Source organism: Nannospalax galili, unplaced genomic scaffold (assembly GCF_000622305.1).
Source record: "Nannospalax galili isolate Female #2095 unplaced genomic scaffold, S.galili_v1.0 scaffold1009, whole genome shotgun sequence".
Lineage (NCBI taxonomy): Eukaryota > Metazoa > Chordata > Mammalia > Rodentia > Spalacidae > Nannospalax > Nannospalax galili.
In genome coordinates, this window is record NW_008360054.1 from 1,472,896 (window position 1) to 1,500,347 (window position 27,452).

At 41.8% G+C, this 27,452-nt stretch overlaps 1 protein-coding gene across 1 annotated transcript in view; it reads left to right on the forward strand.

The window, feature by feature from the left end:
* Nucleotides 1-25,704, forward strand: part of LOC103726548 (mucin-16) — a 215,162-nt gene extending 189,458 nt beyond the window's left edge. Inside the window, exons 81-88 of the mRNA XM_029559169.1 lie at nucleotides 1,031-1,098; nucleotides 2,836-2,984; nucleotides 4,878-5,041; nucleotides 5,354-5,421; nucleotides 13,686-13,852; nucleotides 21,722-21,763; nucleotides 22,585-22,664; nucleotides 25,571-25,704. Of these exons, the coding sequence (XP_029415029.1) occupies nucleotides 1,031-1,098; nucleotides 2,836-2,984; nucleotides 4,878-5,041; nucleotides 5,354-5,421; nucleotides 13,686-13,852; nucleotides 21,722-21,763; nucleotides 22,585-22,664; nucleotides 25,571-25,669 (837 nt within the window). The 3' untranslated portion in view covers nucleotides 25,670-25,704. The remainder of the gene's footprint in view (nucleotides 1-1,030; nucleotides 1,099-2,835; nucleotides 2,985-4,877; nucleotides 5,042-5,353; nucleotides 5,422-13,685; nucleotides 13,853-21,721; nucleotides 21,764-22,584; nucleotides 22,665-25,570) is intronic.
* The last annotated feature ends 1,748 nt before the right edge of the window (nucleotides 25,705-27,452 follow it).

Consider the following 27,452-nt stretch of genomic DNA (forward strand, 5'->3'; position numbering starts at 1 on the left):
CCCATTCTGGGAACAGCCCCAATGAATTATCTCTTTCAAGTAGGTAGGCCCCATCCTTTACAGTTTCCACCACCTCCCTTTAACTATGAGGCTATCAGTGTCTCAATCCATCAAGAGGTCGGAGCTTTTTAATTTTTTGTATTTATTGAAAATTTGATACAGGTATACAATATGGCTTTGTCTTATCCATCCTCCTCCTTCCAGTCCCCACAGTTGTCCAAACATCTCCCATGTCTCTTCTACTTCATTTCTTTCTTTTTTTTTGGTAACCCACTGAGTTTAATTAATGCTGCCCATATATGCATGTGTATGGGGTCATCCACTGGAGACTGGACAACCTACCAATAGTTGCCATATCCTAAAGAAAAGTGTTTTCCTTCCCTCAGCCGCTATCACCTGCCATTAACTCCTCAGCTAGAGTGGGGCACTGGGAGCTCCCCCTCCCTCCATGCTGTATTTTTTTTAAAGTCTCTTGATCTTATGGAGATTTTGTGCAGGAAACCATAGCTTTTTCTAAGTTTCTATGTACATGTCATGCCCAGAGGTCAGCCTTTCACAGCACTCTTCCCTATCTTTCAACTTTTATAGTCTTTCCATTTCTTCTTCCACGATGTTCCTTGAGCCTTGGGGTTGGGGCGGGGGGGGGGGGCTGATAAAGATGGTCCATTACAGCAGAGCACTCACAATAACTTACTCTCAACATTTTGAACGGTTCTAAGTCTCTGCAATAGCTGCTTTCCACTAGAATGAGAGGGTTCTCAAGGTCACAGCTCTTATTATCCCATTTTTGAACAAGGCTGTGCCAGAGACAAAGTTGTCAACACACAACCCCCTGGGGACATCTTGGATTCATGTCATAGCAGGAATAGTGTACTTAGCTAAAAATCTTACAAGTTTTTAGAATTAGAGCTAAGCTATGATTTGAATTGAGGTCTCCTTTGTCCCCAAGCCTATGTTCTTTCAACAATTTCCAGTGACCCCCTCCACCCACAAATGACTTCTATCTCACCAACCTCTCTATTCTTTCTAGGTTACCAAACTCTACACAGGGAGCCAGTTTCAAGAAGTATTCCAGTCTTGCCTGGTCACTAACTTAACGTAAGTTCTAAGGGTTGGAAACACTGTCTGAGTTGGACTTACACTTGTGTGACACCATTCCTGGGAAGACCTGAACAAACAATCTACTCACCCCAGTTAGGGAACCATTGACAGACCAATCCCACTGAAGTCTAGCTCAGTGAAACAATGACTTTTACTGGGGTTACTAACAGGAGTATGAGTGAGGAGCAGAAATGACTCAAAGACAGATGCGTCATGAAAATCCCATGCCAGTGTAGGTGACAGCTCACAAAAGCAGAAGCACGTTGTACAACATGCAGGCAGCTCGACAATTTGGAGAGTAACCTTTCCAGGTAGCCTTGTTGATCTGAGCTTCTTCCAGGCAGCTCAGCAGGGTTCTGTTTCTTCCAGGCAGCTTCTTTCAGGTAACTTGGCTGATCTGAGAGGGTCTCTCAGCAGCCGTTGAGGAGGGAGGGACCTAGGGAACCTGGTCAATCTCAGAAACTTCCTTCAGCTATTGAGTTGTTTACTTGCTTTTCAAACATCTTGTATATCTCACTTTACAACATCCCGTTGTTTATCTCCGTTTAGAACAATTTTTTCTTAACCAGCTACTCTCCAAAACGGAAAGATTTATCATGGATTAACAGCACTTCTACAGTGCATCCTTAAGCTAGAATGGACAGTACATTGCCCATTCTTCCTCACACACTGGTCAGTTATATCTGTGAGGACTGGATACATGGAGGAGGCAACTTTTTGACATTGAACTGAAAGCATAAACATGCTAACCACAGTTACCATGGACCAACCTCCCTAAAGAACACTTCCGTGCATGATTGTCCCATTAGTTCTCTCTTCTGTCCCTGTGATGTGAGGTGGGCACAATGATTAGATGGGGAACCTAATCCTCAAATGAATTTTCTGAGGACTCTCAATGTGAGATTTGGACTTGTCTCTATAGACTTAGAGAAGAAACAAAGACTAGAGAAACAGAAGGTCACTAAACATTGGGATTACAGTATTTCCAAAGTTCAGTACTTTTTGCATTTATTTTTATCTATTTATCTATTTATTTTGTGAGTATATGCATATATAAGTGTGTATGTGTCTATGTATGAGTGTATATTTGTGCATTTGTGTGTGTGAATGTGGTATATGTGAATCGGACTTTCACATGTTTGCAGGTACATATCCACATGCAAAGACCAGAGAAAGACATCAGCTATCCTGCTGTATTACTCTCCACCTTACTGCCTTGATGAGTCAGGGTCTCTCTCTGAAGCTGGAATTTGACTGTCAGATAGCATATCCCAGTGATTCTCCTATCTTCACCCCCATACTGCTGGGGTTACAGGAATGTGCAAAGCCATGCTTAAGCTTTTCATGTGGGTGTTGATGTCAGAATTCAGGTCCCAATGTTTGTGTAGCAAGTGCTCTTATCCACTGAGCCATCTCCCTAGCCCCATGGTATTTAACATGGAGATAATCAGTAGTACCTTCTACCAGAGAATAGAAGTCAATTTTTAAGGGTCTTGATATGCATCAAACATTTAATATATTGTTGTTGCTACCGAACTTGTTCTTGGCTTAATTTCTGAATCATGGTCAGGAACCTTTTGATTAGGGTCTCTTCTCAATATTGGGGGGGAGGGGCACTGAGGAAGCTAGATAAGCACCACTTCCTGTTCCTAGGTGTTTGGGCCTTTAAACATGGAAACTTCAACTACTTGTAGCATTGACTACTATCTGAATTCTTGTGTTCTCTGTTCCTAGGTCTGGCTCCCTGATAGTTACTATGAAGGCATTTTTCTCCTCTCATCTGGAACCCAACCTTGTGAAGCAAGTCTTTCTAAATAAGACTTTGAATGCCTCCTCCCACTGGTTGGGTGGCACCTACCAGCTGATGGATCTGCAAGTGATAGGTAGTAGTACAAGTAGTGCAAGATGGCAGTAGCTGGTTTCATAAGTAGAAGAGCTAAAAATGAAAGATAGGGCTTCTGAGTAGTAGACAGTACACAGAGGTTTTGGAAAGAAAGGGGACTTTCTGGAACCCCATGTTGGCTCCTGGCCATGATGTGTCCAAAGGAAGCAAGAAGAGACTATGAAGTAAATACACCCAGGCAATTTTATTTGCATATAAATGTTCTGTGTGTGGTGTACCTGTGTGTAAAGGGAAGAGACTGACGTCAGTTGTCTTCCTTTATTGCTCTCCATCTTTTTGTGGAGACAAAGTCTCTCACTGAATCTGGAGCTCACTAATTCAGCCACACTAGCTAGCCAGCAAGAAGCAGCAACCTAGGGCTGGAGAGATGGCTCAGGGCTTAAGAGCACAGGGTGCTTTCCCAGAGGCCCTTGGTTCAGTTCTCAGGACCCAAATGGCGACTAGCAACCATCTGTAACTCCAGTTCAAAGAGATCCTGTGACCTCTTCTGACCCTTGTGGGTATGCTCAACAGGGGTGCACTTACATACATGTAGGCAAAACACTAATACAATAAAATTAAAAATAAATAAAAATTTTAAAAAAGAAGCAGCAATCACAATGTCTCCTCCTCCCCAGGGCTAAGACTATAGGTGCATGTTACCACACCCATATTTTAATATATTTTATTAATTCTTTGAAAATTCCATATGTGCATACAACATATTTTTAAAAATATTTTATTTTTAAAAAATATTTTGTTTTTATTATTTTTATTTTATGTGCATGAGTGTTTTGCCTGCATGTAGGCAAGTGCAGCTGGGCCATGCAATGGCCACAGAGATCAGAAGAGGCTGTCGGATCCCCTGGAACTGGAGCAACAGACAGTTGTTAGCTGCTGTGTGGGTGCTGGGATTCGAACCTGGGTCTTCTGCAAGGACAGTGTTCTTAACCGCCGAGCCATCTCTCTAGTCCCATACAAGGTGTTTTTATCATATTCACTCCCACTGCCACCTCTAACTCCTTCCTGATCCACACCCAACCTTCCCACTGCATTCCAACTTCTTGTCCTCTTTTATTTTTGTAGATCACCAAGTCTAATTTGCCCACATATTCACAGGTGTGGGGCCATCCACTTGAGTATTGTGGACTTACCAGGGACCTTACCATACTCTTAAAACTGACTCTTCCTCCCCCAGAAGCCGTCAACTGTCAGTAGTTCCTCAGCTAGTGGTCGAGGTTCATAGCACCTCTTCCCACCATGCTGGAAAGTTGACTGGTATGATCTTGTTCAGGTAACCACAGTTGCTGTGAGTAAACAAATGCAGTGATCTTGTCATGTCCAGAAGACACTGTTTTGCTTCGGTCTTTCCTAACTCTGGCTCATAATCTTTCTTCCTCCTCTTCCACAATGGTCCCTGAGCCATGAAAAGAGAGGTGTTTGATATAAATGTCCAGTTTGTGACTGAGCATTCCAGACACTTATTCTCTCCACTTTGATCAGTTGTGAGTTTCTGTGTCAACCACTATCCACTACACAAAGAAATTTCTCTGATGAAGTCTCAGATCTGCACTAATCTATGGGTATAGAGATATTAATTTGGAAGACAATTTTGATACTGTGAACATTTAGTGGAATAATAATAGTAAGTTCATCCCTCCCAGCTTTTGATGTGCTTGCTGGTTATTCAACTCATGACCTTATGCTTGTGAAGTGAGCTCTTCACTAACTGAGCCATCTCCTCAGCCCCCTACATGTAAACTTGTCCAGCTCAAGATGTGGAGGATCTTGAGTTGCCTTCTTGAGTTCCTGCTACAGTAATATATTGAAATGTAATGAAAGTAAAACACACACTTTCCCTTGATACAGACGTTTTACATACTTCTTTTTTCAGACATGAAGCCATCCATCCGTCCACCAACAGAAATACCAACAGTCATCTCCAGCTTCCAGCATTTCCACCTGAACTTCACTGTCACCAACCTACCCTATTCCCAGGACATAGCCCAGCCAGGCACCACCAAACACCGGCAGAACAAAAGAAGTATTGAATATGCGGTGAGAATAGCGTCACGAGTGTACTCTGCTCCCAGACAGAGATTTACTTGTGGGCACTGGGTAGTTAGAAAGTAATTCATTAGGAGGTCCTCGAGACAGATTCTTATACCCATTCATAAATTAAGAAAAACACAAAGTCAGACTCACCAAGGGTGCCACAGCTGTCACACCCTAGAACAAGACATTCTTTGGTACGTTTGCTTGGGCAACTGTCAGTGAAAAATTGTATCCAGAAATCTACTCTGTGGCTGTAAAGTTTCTTACATAATGGAGTCTGGGGTTCTGATATAGGAACGTTACCCTGTCTTTCAGCTCAACCAGCTTTTCCGAAACAGCAGCATCAAGAATTACTTTTCTGACTGTCAAGTTTTAGCATTCAGGTGAGTGCCAACTTAGGACACACGATCCTGGAAACTTTTTGTTCTGGAGCTTGGATCCTCCTACTTCCATTTCTGAGTGGAGTGCTGGAATTACAGGCATGCATCAGTGTCACTGGGCCTGGTTGACATGGTGCTGGGAATGCAATCCAGGGCTTCTTACATTTTCTTATGGATGTATGAAATCTCTTTACAATATATTCATCCTTCTCCAGGAATAATGCTGCCCAAAGAAGCTAGGGTGCTGCATTGTCCTCTAGTGACCACATCAGGAACAACAGTTAGATGGGGATATAAAAGTGTTAGGCAAATGTCTCAGTAGGTAAAATGCTTACCCTATAAGCATAATGACCTGGGTTTGGAGCCCAAGAACCCATATAAAAAACTGGGTGTGGCCACATGTTCCTGTGACCCTTGTGCTGGGGCTGGGGCCAAAGACAGTATGATTGCTTTGCCATAATTTCTTTGTTCCAATTCTTAGTTGTTAAGGAAGAGAGCCCTAGGAATATACAATTGTTACCTAGAAACCAGCTTCCTCCTAAAGCAGGGAGATCAACTAGCTTCGAAACTTAGCTGAGTTTGTCAAGCCTCTGAAGACATGGAGGTGCTTGGTATGAAGGGTCCTGGACTCACGTGTATAATCCTTGCCTTGAGGAACCAACTACTGTGACTGGAGAGATGGCTCAGCAGTTAAAAACAGTTACTGCTCTCGCAGAGGACTTGGTTCAGTTCCCAGCACCCATATGATGGTTAACAACCATCAGCAACTCCAGTTCCAAGGGATCTGATGCCCTTTCTGGTTTCCATGAGTATCGCATGCACTTGTACTTACATGCAGGCAAAACATTCATACATAAAATCAAAATAAATAAATCAACCAAGAAAAGTACCCAACTGCTGCAAAAATATACACTTGCATACAAGTTAGCAACTTCAAACAAGCGACCTTTTATTTGACTTTGACTTGATTTTTTTTTTTTTTTGTTTTAAGATTTTACAATTTTATTAGAATCTTAGAGAAAACTCCTCAGGGCGGGCGAGCTGGTAATCTTGGCAGCTGCCTTGAGGAGCTGAATGGTGGGAAGAAGGAAAGAAAATCATGAAGCAATGCAGGTTTAGAGCCTGCGTAGAGGTCAGACACATGGCTGACTGGCAGCCAAATGGCTGGGAGAAGGAAGCTTTAGAGAAAAGGTGAAGAAATACAAAATGCTAGGGGCAGCCCAAAGCCTTAAGGAAAGCATGTTTAGTAAGAAAGGCATGAAGAAGAAAAGGAGAAATTACGCTTTCCTGAAGAGTTCAGGAAAGCGGACAGACTTATGGAGACCTACATGGCTGTGGCTGGTCTGGAAGTTTTGCAGGGGTCTAGTTCCAGGCAAGAAAAATTTGCAACTCCATTAACACACCAGGTGTTCCAACCATCTATTTAGCATAACTTAAGGTGCACCTGCCTTCCTAGGAGTGGTCTAATCACCAGGTAATTGACCAGTAAGACTGGAAAAATAGGTCCTCCAATGGATAGACTAGGGATTTTATACTCTAACATTCCCCTCTCTGAAGAGGTAACCCTAAAATCTTTTCGGGATTAGAGCTCCCAAATACGTCTAACATTTTTGGCCTTTGGGACAGAGTACGTTGCTAAAAGGCCCAAGGACATATTGATTTTTAGTTAAGAAAGAAACTGGTTTTCTTTGGGGTCTTTTTACCCTAACTGCTTAGCCAATTTCTCCCTCCTATTCTTATCACACCAACATCTGAAGAGGTTACCCAAATTGCCGATAGGGAATCGGACGCAGACTGCTCTGGCTTCTTTCATGCTGAACAGGGACACAGGGTGAGGCAACTGCGGTACCGCTTTCAGTGGGTCTATCTAAAAGACCCCCAAATTGCATAACTCTCAACTAGAGGGAGGAAAAAAAACTTGACTGGTGCCTAGGAGATGTGAAGGAGAAGTAAAAGGCAAAAGTAGTTAGCATTACAAGTTCTAGACAGGGAACCAAAAAAAGTCAGAACAGGGCAAATTTCAAATGTCCAAATTAAAGTCCACTGGAATTTCTTGACAAGGGCTTCCGAAAGCATCCATCTACTGGGTTCCTCCTCATTTTCCTTCTGTCTCCCTAGGCTGGACTCAAGAGCGATGAACTCAGGATTTGTTTTCAGGCACTTTGATAGCTGTTGGAGTGGTTAGAATCAGTTTTCTTTTAAATGACTTCTAGATAGGGAAAGAAGACATTTAACCACCATTTAATTTTTAGATTAGAAAACAGTAGGGTGTTTGGCTTGAATTTAAACACAAAAAGTTGATTTGTAAATAAGAGGAATATTCCAGAACCACTAAATAGAGCCAGGCACAGAGGCATGTCTTATTCCAGGGAAATCAGAGCTACCTTTTGTGTTGTTAAAAGAATTTTTAAAAGGACGCAGAGGGAAGCTCAAACACTATTAAGAATTTGAGAGATGACTGAGTGGTTGCATAGTCCTTTAATCCCAGAACTTTGGAGGCAGAGGCAGGCAGAACTCTATGAGTTTGAGGCCAACCTGGTCTTCACAGTGAGTTCAAGGCCAGTCAGGTAGTATGATCTTGTCTCAAAAACTAAAAAGAGTTTGAGGGAAAAACAACTTTGCTGGTAAGCTGCAAATCCTGGCAGCTGCTAGAGAAGAAGAAGAAGAAAGTCATGCCTTTTGAGTAAGGAGAGAAAGTGTGCTGGGGGCAGGGCGGGGGTTTTCTTTTTGAGAAACAATATGAAAGTTCAGAATTCAAGGGAAAATGTATGCAGGACTCTGGCATTCAAAGAGCTAGGAAGGAGAAAAGTAATGTTTTGAGTTAGAACTCAGAGAAGTGAGTAGTGGAGAGCTGTAAGCAACTACATGAAAGGAGAGGCTTTGGGGGTATGTATGTCCATTATGTGATTAAGGGAACAATTACTCTTCCCGTCTTCTTTGTACATCTTCAGATCCTGGGCAGCTAATTGACAGGCCCAGTTAGATTAACTCTTAAGGAAGAGGACAATAGGATGTAAAAGTCTAATCTTTGAGACAGACCAGAACGTCATGTCTCCAAACGAGGTCGGAGATAGAACTGAGAGTCATTCTTTTGATCAGAAGGAAGTCGTTTTCCCTTAACAGGCTCTAACAAAGTTCTGATACCTCCACCTTTTCATATAGCATTTTAAACCTTAAGGAGGGTAACTGTGATGTTTCCCTTTGTAGTGTTCATATGAAAACAGGACGTGGGATCCAAAGCTGATTCTGAGGGATGAGTCTATCTTCAGTGGTCTCCAAGCCTGCAGTTGAGTTACAGAAGGCTGAGGCAGGAATATTACAGGTTTAAGACTAAACTAGGTTACACAGTGAAACCCTGTCTCAAATAAAGAAACCATCATTTATCCCAAGATTTTCTTTCCTCATCAGATTAAAATAAACTGCCTTAAAGATCTAAGAGTACTTGGGTCAGTAAAATGGCTCTGCAGGTAATGGTGCTTGCCACAAAGTCCAAGGACATGAGTTCCATCCCCAGGACCCACATGATAGAAGCAGAAAACCAAAGTTGTCCTCTAACCTCCACACAAATGCTGTAGCACAGTAGCATGTGTACAAGGCAACACCTCAGCACAGGCACACACACACGCACACGCACATACACGCACACACACACACACACACGCACACACACACACACATACAAACACAAAGAAATAAAAGTATAGTGAAAAAAGTATAGTTTAAAAATCTCAAGTCTCACCAAAAGTAAAGATCCAGGAGCCCATGGATGGTATCTATAGAGGCCATGTGATGGTGGCTCATTTTTCACTGTACTTCCTTTGTTCCTTCTCCAAGTATTTGAATTCCTAGTTAAATGCATTTTTCATCATTTCTTTGTTTTCTGTTACCAGCGTATATGCTATCTTTTGCTAAATGTCAGCCTATGTAAAGGGGTACAAAAATTATCTGGAAGTTTTTGTGTCTATGAGTGTGTCTGTATGTGTGTATTTGAGACATGGTCTCATGTGGCCCTGGATGGCCTCAAACACACTGTCTTTGAGGTTACTTGCCTCTACCTCCCAAAGGCTATGGCTACATGCATGTGCTACCATGTTTGATTTGTGCGGTGCTGGGGATAGAACACAGGACTTCCTCCAATACTAGGCAAGCATTCTATCAATTGAACTACATCCCCAACCTGGTCTGTGTTTGTGGCAGAAAGAGCATGGTGTCAATTAACAATACACTAAGTGGTCCTTACCCCTTATTGCATATTAATTTGAGACAGGGTCTCCTATAGTCCCAGCTGGCCTGGAACTTGATATGTAGACTAGGCTAGCCTTACTCTCACAGAAATCCATCTGCCACTACCTCCTGAGGACTTGGATTAAGTGTGTACACTATCACACCCGGCTTTTTTACTTTAAAGCATTTTATTCCAAAGTATTTTTATTCTTTGATATTATTGAGAATAAATCTTTTCCTTAATTTCATTTTCAGAATGTTACTAGTATATAGAAATACCATTAATTTTTGTATATTGGTATTATATCCTTCAATTATGAGAATCTCATGAGTTTTAGAAGCATGTGTATATGTTTGTGACTGTACCTCTGTGTCCCATCTGAAAATCTATTTTTATACTTCCTTTTCAATTTTGGTTACTTTGATTTCTTTTTCTTGCCTAACTAAACTCTCAGAACAATGTGAATAACATACAGGGACAAAGCTGACATATTTTACTATTCCTTCTCTCATAGAGAAAGTTTCAGGGCTGGAAAGATGACTCAGTGGTTAAGAACACTGGCTGTTGTTGCAGAAGACCTGATTTTGAATCTCAGCACCCACATGGCAGCTAACAACTATCTAAAACTCTGGTTCCAGGGGATCTGAGGGTCTCTTCTGTCCTCAGCAGGCATTGCATGACATAAGTGCACTTATATACATGCAGGCAATGCATTCATACACATAAAATAAATATAATAAAATATTTTAAAAAGTGAAACTTTCCCATTTTCAGTATTAAGCACAATGTTAGCTATGACTTTGCATAGATTCTCTTTTTCAGATTGAGAAAGTGCCTTTTTAGTTGGTCTGTGCCTGTAGTATTTTTTTCTTTTTAACCATACAAGGGTTATATGATTTATTAAAGTCTCTGTCTCTTTCTCTCTCTCTCTCTCTCTCTCTGTCTCTCTCTCTCTGTCTCTCTCTCTGTCTCTCTCTCTCTCTCTCTCTCTCTCTCTCGTGTGTATGTTGTGTCTTTGATTCTGTTCATATGACATATTGCATTGATCAGTGTTTTTAGATGTAGGCCAATTGTGTAACCAGAGGTGGAAAATTACGGATTTATCAATCTTCTCTTTGTTTTGTGAATGACCTCACACATTGAGAAATTTGTTGTTATTTTTTTCAGTTTTTTGCTTAGTTTCGGTTTATTTCATTTTTCATTTTCTTGGGACCTTTGTAGATCTTCAGAAACACATCTATGATTTCTCAACTTCCCTTATGAACTACTTGCTCTCCAAATTTTTCTTTTAAAGTTTTGGTTCACCTCTGGTTTACTTCAACTGGTATCACTCCCTCAGGCAGTTGAAACATTAAACATGAGAACGGATTGTTTTTAGTGGAATAAGCTCTCCATATTGAGCAAGCTCTGAGTCAGACCACATAAAGACAAATCCTGAGAACAGGGTTTTCTGCAAGGAGCTCTCAGACAGATCCAATGGTGGCAGCTCTTTTCTGGCATATGTGTTTGAGGAGCTCCACACAGGGCTGTGGCCGCTGGGCTGGCGGATTCCACACTACTGTGGTTCTGAGGTTAGTGCTTCTCAAACTTACCAAGGATCTTGTCAGAAGAATATGGAACTAATGCAAAGTGAAATGCAATCAAACTAGCTGTCTTTACCAAGATTCAGCCAGTTTTCTTTTTAAGTTTTGAGAATTGCGTACATGAGTACACCGTATTTACATCATTTCTAGCCATCCCTCCCTTCCACCGTCTTACGTTCTGCCTTACCCCCTCTCAAATTCTTGACCTCTTTTTCTATAATATTTTTTCACACACAAACACATACACACAATCCCTATACCTAAGGCTCAGAGAAGATTGTGGAAGAGGGGGGAAAAGATTATAAGTGCCAGAGCACCCATAAAATCTCAGCAGCATAGTTGCCTGCACATGACCACCCAGTTTTCTTACATCCCTTAGATTTTTCCAGCCTTTGATTAATTCCTAGACTTCTGAAAATATTGACGCTGACAACTTTTCCTAGTGTTTTTATTGTATTTTGGGGATTTTTTTTCAAAAGTCCTTTCTCCAGCATCCCAGAAATGCTCTCTTGGTAACTGTTTGTTTTACAGTAAGTGCATGAAGGAATTATACACCATTCTTTGTTCACGCTAGGAACATTGTCATGTATTTTTATTCATTCTTTGAGACTATCATCCAGGTATACAATGTATTTTGATCAGACCCAGCCCCTGCTGCCCTTTACAACTCTTTTCATACCCACCTCACCACTTATCCCGCCCAACTTAATGTATTCTTTTATTTACACATTGAATCCATTTAGTGCTTCTAGTAAGTGTATGAGTGTAGGACATTCCACTGGAACATGGATGATCTATAATAGACCACAACCCTGAAGAAACCTTACTCTCCCTGCCCTAGCAGCCCTCAACTCCAAATGGCTACTCTGTTAGGGTCCCAGGCTTCATGAGCACTTTCCTTATTAGTGTTGTGTTGATGAGCTTCGTCTGCTGTTGTTGTTTGGTTGGTTGGTTTTGGTCTTTTGAGACAATCTCCCTGTGGTCCCAGCTGAGGTAGAACTCCCTATGTAGATCAGCCTGGCCCCTATCCCACAGATCCACCTGCCTCTGTTTCCCAAGTGCTAGGATTAAAGGTGCGCCATCAAGTTCAGTTTTCACCTGTCAATTTCATATTTTTGTTTGGGAATTTCACTCATGAATTCACAATGCATTTCAATTATATTCACCCCCAGCCTCCTCCTAACTCCACACACCATCCCCTCCCAATTTCATTTTATTATTTATAATCCAAGGAGTCCATATACTCCTGTGTGGGTGGCTATTCATTGCAGTATTGTCAAATACTTAAAACTGATTCTCCCTCACCCAGAAGCCACCTACTGCTCATAGCTCCTCAGTTAAGGCTATGCAGGGGCTTGTAAACCACTCCATCTTGCATGCTAGAATATCGACTGAAGGTCATGTGTAGGCAACCACAGCCACTGTGAGCTCATGAGTACAGCAGTCTGTCATGATAAGACACTGTTTCATCATAACTTTCCCCAACCTCTGGCTCTTAGAATCTTTCTGCCTTCTGTCTCCAAGATGATCCCTGAGCCTTGAGGAGAGGTTATTTGATATAGTCGTCCCCTTTGTGACTGAACACACTGCAAGCGCTCACTTTCTATACTTTGATCAGTTGTATATTTCTGCATTAACCGCCTTTAATTGCATAAAGAATCTCCTCTTATGGGGTCTGAGAGCTGCACTAATCTATGGCTAGAGAAATAAGAACTTAGAAAGCAGTTTGATACTATGAACATTTTATAAAATGTTCATCCCTGGGGCCTATGAGCTGCCCAACCATGGATTCTTGGCCAGATTTATAGTACCCAGCATTTCTTATGGAGTGGGCCTTAAATTCACGCAGAAAGTGGTTGGTTACCCCCATAACATTTGTACCACTACTATACCCATGGCATATCTTGCCATGCTGGTCATTATTGTAGCTCACAGAGTTCCCAGTTGGGTTGTTGGGTATGACTGTTGATGACTTTCTCCCCCAGCAGCCTGCATAGTACCTCAAGTACTAAGAAAGCTAGCCAAAAGAGACAAAGTCAGGACTAACTTGATTTCTCCATGTCCTTTGACCAACGTGTGTCATATCTTTAGCAATAGACTGGATTGCTCTTGTGTAAATCATGTGCAGGCAACCACAGCTGCTGCAAATTCACAAATGCAGTAGCCCTGCCATGTCTGGACAACACTGTTTTGCAACAGTCTTCCCAAGCTCTGGCTCTTAAAATCTTTCTGACCCACTCTGTGATGATCCTTGAGCCTTGGGAGGAGGGGGTGTGATATAGATGTCCCATTTAGGACTGGTCACATTTCTAATTTTCAACAGCAACATGGGACAAGTCATGACTACAGGAAAGTACAGCTGCAGAACATTTATATTGTTAGACAAAGCTCTCCTACACAGAACATAGCAGCAGAGAATCTATAACAGACATCCTTGTTCCTCCTCTGTGTCCTCGTAGGGCTGTCTCGGAGAGCAACCACACTGGGGTGGATTCCCTGTGTAACTTCTCACCATTGGCTCGGCGAGTGGACAAAGTCACTATCTATGAGGAGTTCCTTCGGATGACCAAAAATGGTACCCAGCTGATGAACTTCACTCTGGACAAGAAGAGTGTCCTTGTAGATGGTAAGGCTCTCTGGTCATTGGTGCCAGAATGTAAGCTCCAGCTTACATGCCAGGGGGCTTTTCTGAGGAAGGGATGACATTTAACTTTACCAGATATACAGGCAATAACAATATTTCCGGAATTTGCCCATCATTAAGGGGGAGAAAAAGACATCTAATGGAGCACGGGAGGCCTTTGTCCTCTGCTAGAAAGCTCTCTCACCTCATACAAGGCATGTCTCACCTCCAAACTTCTTTTTTCCCTTGGTGAAATGACCAGCAAAAGCTTACAGTCCCAAGCCATGTGTGATTCAACCTCAACAAATATGATATGATGAACTGCTTTTCTGATCCTGGAGGTGCCTCTGAGGGGGCTCTCTTAGTATCTTTCTAAGTAGCTGTGAAAAAACAACCTAAAAAATATGATTAATGGAAAAAGGGGTTATTCTGGCTCATAGTTCAGAGGTATAGTTCATCATGGTGAGATCAAGGCAGTGGGAGTTTGAAATACATTGTTACATCCACAGCCAATATTAGGGAACAATATGAATTAATGCTTGCACGCATTTGTTGAGCTTACTTTCTCTTTTTCATTCAGTCCAGGACCTCAGTCCAGGGGAATGGTGCTAGCCACATTAGATTTGTCCTCCCACATCAGTTACTGTGTATAAGTTACTTCACAGACATTCTCAGTGGCCTGTCTCCTAAATGATTCTAGATTGCGTCAAGCTGACCATTAAAACTAATCATCACAGTGGCTAAACCTTGTATTTCCAAATTTGCATCAAACAAGTGTTGTGTATATTGTCCTATGCACCAGAAATATAGGAGTGACTTTGCATGGTAGGTGTTATTTTCCAGGATCCTCATTTTCTGCTTGATAGAGGTAACCCACATATGTATCCCTTTCAAAGAACTACATAAATTACTTTCAAAGAATGGTGAGAAGTTTTCTTTTAGACCCAGAAAATGGGCTTGGACCCTTTAATGCCTTCTGTGTGCTATCTTTAGTTTTGAATTATTATTGTATAAGAAGATACTGTTAGGCTGGGCTGAAGCACTTGCCATTGCAAGCAAGAGGATCTGAGTTTGAATCCTGAGAACTGACATAAAGCTGGATGTGGCAACACATATCTTTAAGCACTCTTATGGTGAGATATGAGGCAGTTAGAAGAACATTGTGGGACAGCTACTCTGGTAGAAATAAAGCAGCTAACAAAGAAACCCTTTGGAAGAGACATCCGCGCGTGTGTGTGTGTGTGTGTGTGTGTATGTGTGTGTGTGTGTGTGTGTGTGTGTGTGTAGGCCAGAGGACAACCTCAGTGTCATTCATCAGTAATCATCCTCCCTGATTTTTAAAGATAGGGTATCTTGATGACCTAGAGCTCACCAAGTAGACTTACACAATAGAAGGCCTCCACATGTGCACTGTCCCCTCAAACACAAATGTGAGCACGCGCGTGCGCGCGCGCACACACACACACACACACACACAGACATCATACATATACAAACATTTAAAACAAGAGAGATGACATTGTTAGTTCTCTATAGCATAGATAAGCAGAGGAGTTCTATAAACAGATAACTAAGAAGTAACTTAGAGGCTAGAGAGATGGCTCAGTGCTTAAGAGCACTGTCAACACCTCCAGAGGCCTGAGGTTCAGTTCCCAGCACTCACATGCTGGCTAACAACTGTCTATAATATGAATTCCAGGGAATCTTATGCTCTCTCTGTCCTCCGTGGGCATTTCATGCACACTCATACACATAAAATAAATAATTAAAACTATTTTTATTGAGTTTTTGTGCATTTCATAATAATAGATCTTAATCAAATTTAGACTCCTGTCCCCCATCTGTGCCCTCCCATTACTACCCCACCGGGTTTCACGCATTGTCATATAATGTTAAGTCCTACCTGGTCAAACATTTGTATGCAGATGTCCCTTGGTGCAAGTTCATCCATTGGTCTTGTCAGTCTATCTAGAATCACTCCCTTAAAGAAGATCTACTCTCCCTCATCCCACAGTAATCCATTCCCAATAGTTCCTCAGTTATGGTTGGGGCCTGCTGCCATTTCCCCAGTTCTATGTTGGGTTTTTGTCTGATTGAGTCAGCATGGATCTCGTGCATGCTGTTCTCTTTGCTGCAAGTTCATATGAGGAATTTCCCAGAGGCCAGAAAGCCTCTGTTTACTTATGCTCATGCAGCAGTCCTAGCTCTTACAATCTTTCCACCCTCTCTTCTTCGATGGTCCCTGAGCCTTGGGTGGGTGAGATTTAATACAGGAGTCCTATCAGAGGCACATACTCTGCAGTCTCTTATTTTCTAAAATCTGGCCAGTTGTGGCCTTCTGTGTACATCACATTCTTGTTTGAAAAAGTTTCACTGGTGAGAGTTGAGAGGTGTATTAGTAATCTTTCTATGCCCTGTTCTGCTCTGTTCCACGAACATTAGGTGTTGAAGTTCCACTGTAGATGTGTCACTTAGAGCTGGGCATCTCTCAGACATGTATTCTGTGTGTGACCTGTTGTAGAAAAAGAAATATTAGAATTTGTTGGTCCCAGGTAGCTAAGGTCACATGTATTAATCCTTTTGAAAAATGATGATGGTGCACACCCTTAATTCTAGCACTTGGGGGACTAAGGCAGGAGGATTATGAGTTCCAGGCCAGCCTGGGTTACAAAGCAAGACCTAGACTAAGAAAAACAAAACAAAACAAAACAAAAAACCAAAAAAAAACAAGGAAAACCATTGTGAGATCAAAGATTGTAAAATCAAGCAATGGGCCTCACACACTGCAGTTGACCAAACCTGCTCTGAATAATACTACTAGGCAGAGCTTTCTACAATGATGTGAATTTTCTATCTTCCTTCCTTAGTTCATTTCCTGCTGCTGAAACTAAGTATCTAAACCTGGATACTTGTTGTATCACACTATTTCTAGAGAGGTGAAAAAAAAAATGTCTACTCACCTCTGATAGGGAACCAATGACAGACCAAATTAAGGATATCACTGACACGCAGCTCAGTGAACCAGAATTAATCAGGGTTATGTACAAGTGGGAGAAGGGTCACTTACAGGAGCAGAGAGAACAGAAAAGCAGCTGCATCGCCCAAAGCCCACCCCGCATGGGTGATAGCTCACGAAAGCTGGATGGTGGAGTGTACTGCACAACTTGCAGGCAGCTTCACAGGTGCCTTTTCGAGGCAGCTCATCTAGTCTGTCTTTCAGGGAGCTGAGCTGGTCTGAGAGTGTCTCTTAGCCCTTATTGTTTATATAAGCTTGGAAAGGGAGGAGCCTCATACAGCTTGTCAGTTTCAAGGACTTCCTAAAACTTCTGAGTTCAGAACCTAAGCCTTAAAAATCTCTCTTTAGAACATCCTCTTACTCAGATTTCTTTACAATATGTAATTGTATCAACTCAAGAAACTGCTACACAACACTACATTATAAAGAGGAGTTATTTAGCTCACAGTTTGGGAGGTTGAAAGTCGAGGATCTGGCAGCCTGATGTTTTTGGCCTTTAAGAGATCATCATGGAAGATAGTCTCACAACTGTGGAAATCACATGTGAAGGAATCACATGGCAAGACAAGAAGCAAGATGGTTTTAGAGCCAGATGTATTATGTGCTTGTGTGTGTGTGTAGGAATGTGTGTGCATGCAGAGGCTAGAGGACAACCTTGGGTTGTCGTCAGGAGTTACTCACTTTTTTTTATGAGGCAAGATATCTTGCTGACTTAGAGTTCACCAAGTAGACTAGGCTAGTTGACCTTTAAGCCCCAGGGATCCACTTGTCTCTATATATCGAGTGCTGGTATTGAAAGCACATGCTGCCATACCTTTTTTTTTTTAAAAGGTGGGTTCTGGGGATTGAATTCAGGTCCTCATCTTTGAAAGGCAAGCACTTCACAAATGGAGCTATCTACCCAGCCCAACCTGCTTTTTTAAAACCGCTATAACGACCCACCCTCATGGGAACTGGGATTACAGGAGAAATACATTAATTTCTTCTTAACACATGCCTTTAAGGGCCTAATCACTGCCCATTGAGCTGTACTTCTTAAAGCTCCTATAACCTCAACACCACCACACCAGAGAATAAGTCTCCAACTCATGACCTTTGGGGTCTCCACACTCAAACCATTTCTAAACCACATAGCACTATGTTGTCCAGTACAGTAACCACGTATTTGACTTAAATTTGAAAAGTTTTTTCTTGGTCCTCCCTATAATGCAACACACACCCTTAAGAGCTTGGCTGGGAAGCCACACATGGTATTGAATATCTGTAATCTCAGCACTCAGGAGACAGAGACAGGAGGATTTCAAATTCAAGGCCGGCTAAGGCCACAGACACATAGTGAAGCTCTGTTTCAAAAAAATAAAATGTAGGGAACACAGCTGTGAAATATTGTCTTCTGGATGACAATTGTACATTCACATGCAATGAATAGCAGCTGTGGTTGCTTACGCAGGTATGGACAGGATTAAGCCAGTCAAAATTCCAGCATGGAGAGTGGGAGGTACTCATGAGGCCATATACCTAGTTAAGGAACTAGTGGAATTTGATGGTTGCTGAGGAAGGAAGAGTCACTTTTCTTTGAGGCTTGACCACTGGTAGTTTTCTCATATCCAGAGATGGCCCCTGTGCTGGAGAGCTTTGGTGTCAACTTGGCACACCTGGGTTGAGGGAGCCTCAATTGGAGAATTGCTTCCATTTGACTGGCCTGTGGCCATGTCCATGTGGCACCTTCTTGATTGTTGAGTGATGTGGGAGGGCCCAGCCCACTGTGGATGGTGCCACCCCTGGGCAGGTGGGCCTATGATGTATAAGAAAGCAGGTTGAGCAGGGGCCAGGGGAGCAAGTCAGTAAGCAGTGTAACTCCATGGCCTGTGCTCCAGCTCCTGCTTCCAGGTTCCTGCCCTGAGTTTCTACCTTGGGCTCCCCAATGAACTGTGACTAAGGAGATGTAAGCTGAATAAACCCTTTCCTCCCCAAGTTGGTAGTGGTCAGAGTGTTTTGTCACAGCATTGGAGAAATAAACTAGGAAAGAAATTGCTACCAGAGAGTGAAGTATTGCTGTGACAGACCTGTTTTGGGGAGGACTGTGGAAGTGTTTGGAACTTTGGGCTGGAAAAGCTATTGCGTGCTCAGAGTTTGTTGCTGTGGAGCTTGGAACAGTTATGCTCAAAGAGTTGTAGACTATGGAGGCCTGGCTTGTGAAGCTTCAAAGGGTAGCAGAGACCATCAGGGATATGCGTGTGATATTTTGAATTGAGAACTTGTGGGTTCTGGTCAGCTGGGGCTGAAGAATCAGCTGTGATTAAGAAGAAACCAGAACCTGAAGTAAAACCTTTGCTTTACTGGGACAATTGATGCTGGTTAGTTGGGCTGAAAAATCAGCTGTAAGTAACAAGAGAACAGCATCACTACGGTGAAATCTTCTGGGAGGTATTTCCTCAGGGTCAGAACACAAGAGGGGAGGGACCCAAGCCTCTCTCTCAAGCTGGAAGCAGGACTTGGTAATGTGCAAGAGTCTCCTGCATGGTTCTGGTGTTGAAAGTGTGGAGGGGTCACAGGGAGCAACTGAGGCTTGGTACTCTGAGAGGCCAGGAAAGGCCATAGGTGAAACTGCAGCTTCAGTTGTAGCAAAGACCCCAGGATTGAAGGGGTCATGGAGAGAATCTGAGGCTTTGCACCCCAAGAGGCAAGAAGAGGCCATTGGTAAAGGTGTAGCCTCAGTTTCAGTGGAGACCCCAGCTTTTTGGAGATGCCAGGACCATGGGACGACCACCAAGGGTAGCGGCAGTTGTGGAATGGAGTTGGCCTGGATCTGCAAGGCGAGCTGTGTGTGCTGTGGATGGCAGAGTCAGAGAGGTGGAGCTGCCAGAACCCTTTGGAGCCCAGAAGATCATGAGTGAATTCCAGATGTCCAGCCTTGAGCTACTTTGCTGGACTTTAGTTTTGCTTAGGTGTGCCCTATTCTTCCCTTTGAAATAAGACAGTACTTGTTTTGGATTTTACAGAAGCCCACCCACAGTTAAGAGACTTTTAAAAGAGACTATGGACTTTTAAGTGTTTGGATTTTTTTTTAAGGACTGTGGGGTTTTTAAGGTTGTACTGTCTTAAGTTGTCATATTAGTGTTAACATCATATCTTGGGGACAAGAATTGGAAAGGTTATGATTTAATAGTGATGTGTTTGTGTATCAAGTTGACAAGGGGTCAATTGTGCTGGATAGCTTTAGTGTCAACTTGACACACCTGGGTTGAGGGAGCCTCAATTGGGGAATTTCCTTTATTGCACTGGCCTGTGGCCATGTCTGAGGGGCATCTTTTTGATGAGTGATGTGGGAGGGCCCAGCCCACTGTGGGTGGTGCCACCCCTGGCAGGTGGGCCTATATTGCATAAGAAAGCAGGCTGAGCAGAGGCCAGGGGAGCAAGCCAGTAAGAAGCATTCCTCCATGGCCTGTGCCTCCAAGTTCCTGCCCTGAGTTTCTACCTTGGGCTCCTGAATGAACTGTGACCGAGGATATGTAAGCTATAAGCCTTTTCCTCCCCAAGTTGGTATTGGTCAGAGTGTTTTGTCACAGCAATGGAACAACAAACTAGGACAGCCCCACACTCATGTGCATACAGGGAGCACTAATTGGACTTAGTAGATTATATTTTTAATATTTGATTATTTTTATTTTTTGTGTATCAGTGTATTGCCTGCATGTGAACAAGTGCACCCATGCCATGCAATGTTCATGGAGGTCACTGAACTCAGTAGATTATTAAAAAAATAAAAAAGGAGAGGACATGAAATTAAGATGTGATGGGAGAGTCTTGGGTTGAGGAAGTGTGATATAGTTGTCCCATTTAAGACTGAACACACCAAAGTCACTTATTCTCTGTTCTCAGACCATCCATGGATCTCTGTATTAGCCTCTGTCCACTACAAAAAGCTTTTCTAATGAGGGCTGAGAGCTGCACTAATCTATAGATATAAATATCAATCAGAAGGCAGTATGCCATTGTACTTTTAGCAAAGTAGCAATAGTATGTTCTCCCCTCAAGCCTATGAACCTCCCCAGCCATGGGTTCTTGACCAGCTTTCCTTTTCTCCCCCAGTTTAAAATGTATAGTATCTGATTTTAAAATTTGAACAAAAGTACTAAACAAATTAGGGTAGCAAATGTCAATCGTTTATATTATTTTGAAGTATTTCATTGTTTTTATTTTATGTGTATGAGTGCTATGCCTGCATGTGTGCAAGTGTACCCGTGCCATGCAGTGCCAGTGGAGGTCAGAAGAGGGAAATGGGGAACTGGAGTTTGGATGGTGTTTAGCCACACTGTGGGGGGTGGGAACCAAAACCCAGCCCGTGCTCTTAACTGCTGAGCCATTTCTCCAGCCCATATAAATATTATTTTAGCTGTAAGAATCTAAATGGTTAAATCTAAGCAATGGACATTTACTATACTATTCTATTTTCTATACATTTGGAATTTTTTAATTTTCAAATTTTTAATATTTTTTGAATTTCATACAGTATATTTTGATTGTATTTAAATCCCCCTCCTGTATCTAAACCCCCCTTTCTAGTGCTCCCACCAGATTTCTTTACTCTGATATATGTGTATGTGTGCATGCGCACACGTGTGTGTGCCTGTAGAATTAGGTTTGTGTGCCCAAATGCCCTTTTGTGTGGGTTCATCCACCGAAGCCTGGGAAATTTTTATTAAAAAGAATTAAGCTTGGCTGGGAGTGTAACTCAATGGTATAGCACTTTCCTTGCATACTCAAGACCCTGGACTTTATCCAGAGAGCTATAAAAGGTAAAAAAAAATAAAGAAGGCATATTTAATTGCACTTTCCACTTCATTTATTTCTAGGATACTCTTACAGCAGAGATGATTCTGTGATAAGGAATTCTGGTAAGTTTCAAAAAAGGCTATGCTTATGGTGACTTGGGTTCACCTTCTCCTAAGCATTGTCAGAATGCTCTATGCAGAGGGTCTTGGGTCATGATAAAAGATGATCAACCCATGGCAAGGACTGAAAGGGTTGACAGATAGCAGGGATTTTGTCCTACCATGGGCCCCATATGTGGAGAAAGACTATTCAGAGCTGTATTGTACTTAGCTGTCACGCTCTCCTCATCTGATTCATGCCCATCCTTAGGTGACACAGAGTACAAGAAGGCTCCTTGGGAGGTAGTGCTACCATCTACGGGACTTGACTGGGTTTGTTTTCTCTACCAATTAAAGAATTAAAAAGCAGGAAGAATCTCAGGTGCATCTGGCAATAAACTTTATTAAAAGTGAAGAAACACACACATACACACACTCACACATATGTCCCACAAATGGAGAGTGGATTTGGAAATCAGAATCCAATGCCCCAGGAAGGCCTGGGTCTTTTAGGTGCTCCTGGTGGGAAAGAGCAGGTTCTCCTCCTTTAATTTTGGATTGGTCAACTTAAAGAAAAGAGGACTGTTAGGCCCATAGCTCTAAGCTGAGATATGCCCAGGACTGGCTTTAGACTTACCCGGACTGGTCTGGACTGGTCAGCCAGAAGAGTGCCTTACCAATGAAAGAAAAGGCCTACCAGGTTTTTGTCCCAAGCGAGGCAGAAGTCAGAAGTTTTCCATCTGTGTTATTTATCAGTGGCCTTTTCCTTATCTGTCTGTCTGTCTGTCAGGGATATGGTTGACTTCTAGCCCCTCTGTAGCTCACCCCAGTACTTGTTTTTCCAGAACTTCCCTTCTGGGCCATCATCCTCATCTGCTTGTTGGCACTCCTGGTACTCATCACATGCCTGACCTGCTGTTTCCTGGTGAGCAGGAAGTGCGTGTGTATGGGCGTGGGGTGTGTGTGTGTGTGTGCCTGTTTACCTGTCTTCTCAGTATTGTATTGCAAGAACTTTTAATACAGGCAAGCCCCATACAACACTAATTTGGTTCATGGTGATCTGAATACACAAACAAAACTGGTCTCAAAAGGTGCCTAGTGACATTATTGCCATCTTATCTTGTGTAAGTCCTATCTATGATGCTTGTACAATAACAAAATGACCTAATGTTGCATTTATCAAATATGGCCCATAATTATTCAATACATGTCTATTATACATATGAGTCCTTTGCTGACTATATGTTTTGTGAATATTTTCTCCTTGTTTGGATATGGCTGGCCTTTTCTAATTTTTTTTGTTGTTTTTTTGGACTTTTTGAGACAGGGTCTCCCTGTAGCCCCAGATGTCCTGGAATTCACTATGTAGACCAGGCTGGCCTTGAACTCACAGAGATCTGCCTGCCTCTGCCTCCAGAGTGCTGGGATTAAAGGCATGCACTACCACGCCTGGCCCTTTTCTAATTTTAATGCTATGTGTTTGGCTTTTTTATTTGTTTTATTTATTTTTGTTTGTTGTTTTATTTTGGGTTTTTTGGGTTTTTTTATTTTTTTTGGTTTGGTTTTTGACTTTGTGAGACAGTATCTCATGTAGTCCAAGCTGGCTTCAAACTCAGTGTGTAACTAAGAATGATCTTGGACTCATGATCATCTGGCCTCTGTCATCCAAGTGCTGGGTTTTTAGGCCATTTCCACTATGCTCAGCTTCTATTTTTATTTTTAGTTGGCAAGTAATGTGTACATGTATGAGATGCTATGTGGTATATGTGTTCATATATATATATATATATATATATATTGGAATGACTAAATCAAGTTAATACCTCTATCACATCATGTTTTGTGGTATGAACAATTTGAAAACTACCCTCAGAAATTCTAAAATATATATTACATTAACTGTAGTCACAATGTTCTCTAATGGGCCTTGAAATGTTAACATTAGTCGTTAAAAAATGTATACAATGATATAACACATATGCAAAAAGCAATTAAGAAAAAGGTCTAAGTACAGCCGGATGTGGTGGCACACGCCTTTAATCCCAGCACTTGGGAGGCAGAGGCAGGCAGATCTCAGTGAGTTCAAGACCAGCCTGGTTTACATAGTGAGTTCCAGGACAGCTGGGGCTACAGAGAGACTCTGTCTCAAAAAGACAAAAAAAAAAGGTCTAAGTATAATAAGTGCGGGAAAGATGTGAAGCCATAGGAACTCTTACAGAAAGCTAGTGGAATTTGGAGGATTGGTAATTTCATTGAAAGTTATTATTTACACCCATAGGACACAACCATCCCAACCCTGTTAATTTATGTAGGAAAATGAAAACACATATCTAAAGCTTGTACACAAATAAGCATAGCTTTGTTCTTAGTAATAGCCAAAAAAGAAAAAAATAGCAGCCTCAAACTGAAAACAAAACTGGAGTTTCTATCAAAAGGTGTATCCCAACAATGGAATGCTACTCAGGAAAATATTATGAATTATTAATCTGTAGGGACAAATCAGACCAGTGACTTTCTAAAAACAAACTGTGTTTGCAAATGACAAGGAAATAAAAATTATAGAAAAGAATACTTTTAGGAATGATGATGGAATGTTCCCAGTTCCTAGGTCCCTAGGGTACTGACGGTTTAGTTAAGTATAGCAAAAACTTATCAAATCACTTAGGTTTTTTTTGATAGAAAATCTCACTATATAGGTCATGGTAGCCTTGAATTAAAAATCCTCTGCCTCAGCTTCCTGATTTCTGGGATTTGAGGTGTGCACTACCATAATCATTCACTTTAAATGTGTGCGGTTTATTTTATGTCTGTTATACCTTGGTTAAACTAGAGGAGTGGCAGAAAAGAGAAGGAAGTGGGGGATACCAAAAGGCAGGCTGAGAATGAGAGGAGAAAAACTTGAGAGAGAAATTATAATTAGATAGATGCTACAGGACTGTCAATAGAAGGATATATAGGTGATGGATAGATGTTTAACATATAGATGATTAGCATATGCTAGATAGTTGATAGAAGGATATACAGATGATTGATAGGAAATAGGTGGATTGATAACAGACTGACAATGGAAAGACAGTTACTACATGATAGAGACTCATAAGCAACTTCAAGATGATAGGTAATTCAGATGGAACTTGTAAATGGTACAGAGGCTGATAATAGATTACTGAAAGATGATAGAAAATTCTCTAGATGGATGGTAGATGGTTGATAGATAATTAATTCAGAACCAGGGAGAAGGGAATGAAAGGGATGTGAGGGTTAAAACTGAAACTAAAAAGAGAGGGAACCTGGTTAACCTACCAAGAGTCACACCCTTAAAAGAGAAGGATTCTCCCTTCCCCATCAGCCATCGGTTTCCAATAGTTCCTCAAGTAGGGTTGGGGTTTCTTACCCAGTTTCCCAAGTCTATGCTGGGATTGGACTCTTGGTAGGTTAACAAAACTCCACACTGAAGGACATTTGGGGATACACATTTGACTCTATTGGCCATATATACATATACATATACATACACACACATATATGTACATACACAAATATCAATGAAATTGGGGTGTAGTAAAGGGAGTTGCAGATAGTGGAGGGGATCTAAATACAATCAAAATATATTGTATGAAATTCATAAAATTCAATTAAAAAACTTGGAAAAAAGAAAAATAGAGGGAGGGAGAAGGACTGAGGGAGAAACCCAAACTAAGAGGATGAAAAGGGACACAGCAAACATCAGGCCATAGATAATAATGGCTTTGGTCATGTGCTTATCCCTGAGGTCTCCCCTACTTGAGTGGCTGGTCAGTCCATTCTGATGCCTTCTCCTAACCCTCACAGGTAACTGTCTGCAGGAGGAAGAAGGAGAGAGACTACCAGGTTCAATGGCACCGTCTGGGCTATTATCTGCCTCATCTAGACCTGAGAAAGCTACCATAAATTCATCAGCTGGGGCGCCTTTTTCCCAACAGGGTTCAAAGAACAAATAAACCACACTGATCAGAAACAGCATCTGTGGCTCTTTCTTTCTTTTTCATTTGTGGTTTTTTTTTTTTTAGAATTTCATTCATCAGTACACTGAATTTACATCATCTAACTTTCCTTTTGTTTTCAGATAGAATCTAATGCAGCCTAGGTTGACCTGTACCCAAGCCTGAACAGGAGCTTAAAGTTTGGATCCTCCAGTTTGCAGTTCTGGAGCAGCTGGGATTACAGGCCTCTGTGCCTCTACCACTTCATTTTAGGCAGTGATGGGGAGTGAAGCCAGGGACTCTGGTATGCTAGGATGGCCCTCTACCCAATAAGCTAAATCCCCAACACTGCCTCTGTGCCGTTTAAAAAAAGTTTTATTTTAATTTTATGTGTTTTGCCTGCATTTAAGTGCACCCGTGGGTGCAATGCCTGATGAGGCCAGAAGAGGACACTAAATGCCCTGGAAGTAGAGAAATGGTCATTGTGTAAAAGGACACACCACTTCAATGTGGTATGTCCTTCCTTAGTCACTCAGTACATGCCTGTCCTTGACTCCATTATCGGCCATAACTTACCTACAATCTTTCTCCAAATTTTCCACTGCATAGAGCCTTGGCCATCTCAGGTTTCTATTATACTACTTCATTCTCTGAGTTCATTTTCTCCAGAACTTCCATATAAATCCTCTTGTGTTTTAATATTAATTTAGATACACTTTTTTCATTATTTCTCTTTTTGTTTATTCCAGTGTTTTCCCCTGTTCCTATTTTTTTTAACCTGGTGTATTCATTTGATTAAGACTTGTGGTAGGTTCATTCAGAATAGGTCTGTGGGTCTGAATAGCTGTCTGGACCTCTCCCTTTTCCTCTCTCACTTTCTCCTCATCTATCTTCTCCTCCCCCCTTCCTCTTTTCTCTCTCTTCTCCCCTTCCCCTCTTATCCCCCCTCCCTTTCATCCTGCCTTTCTCCACAGTCTTACTGTGTAGCCCAGGTAGCCCTCAAACTTGTCCTGCCCTTGCCTCAGCCTGCTGAGTGCTGAAATTGCCAGTGTTTGTTGCTACCCCAGGCTGCCTGTTTTCAGGATCTTCCGCCATGCTTTATTCATCCTTCCATCATAAATAGAAGTTACCTTTAGAAAGTCTTGGCATTATTAGAAACTCAGGCTTCAAAGATGCCTGGTCACTTCAGGTATTCATTCCTTCTTGGTCTACTTTCTCCCTTGGATGACCCAACACAAGGTCTTTCTGTATTCTGAATCAAAGTAGACTATTGTAGACTAGCATCACAGCTACCCTGTTAGGATTTTCTGGACTATGTTGCATGACCTCTACACATTAAAAAACATTTTTTAGGGGCAGAGATATAGCTCAGTTGTTAGGAGAACTTGCTGCTCTTGTGGAGGGTCTGTGTTCAGTTCCCAGCACCCACACGATAGCTAACAACAATCTGTATCTCCAGTTCCAGGAGATTTAATGCCCTCTTTTGGCTTCTCCAGGCTCTGCATGTACATGGTGTATTAAAATATATGCAGGGAAAACACTCAAACACATAAATACAAATTAATAAAAACTGTAATTTAAAAAATAAAAATTTTGTGGAAAAAGTGTTAGTCCAGAGAAATAACTTCTTTATTTATGTCAAGGATTTTAAAAATTCTGCATTTAATATTACTGTCATTATGAGTAGAATTCTGCCTGCTTGGCAGGCCTCATTACACAGCAGCATGTAACAGTATTTGCCTTATTTAACA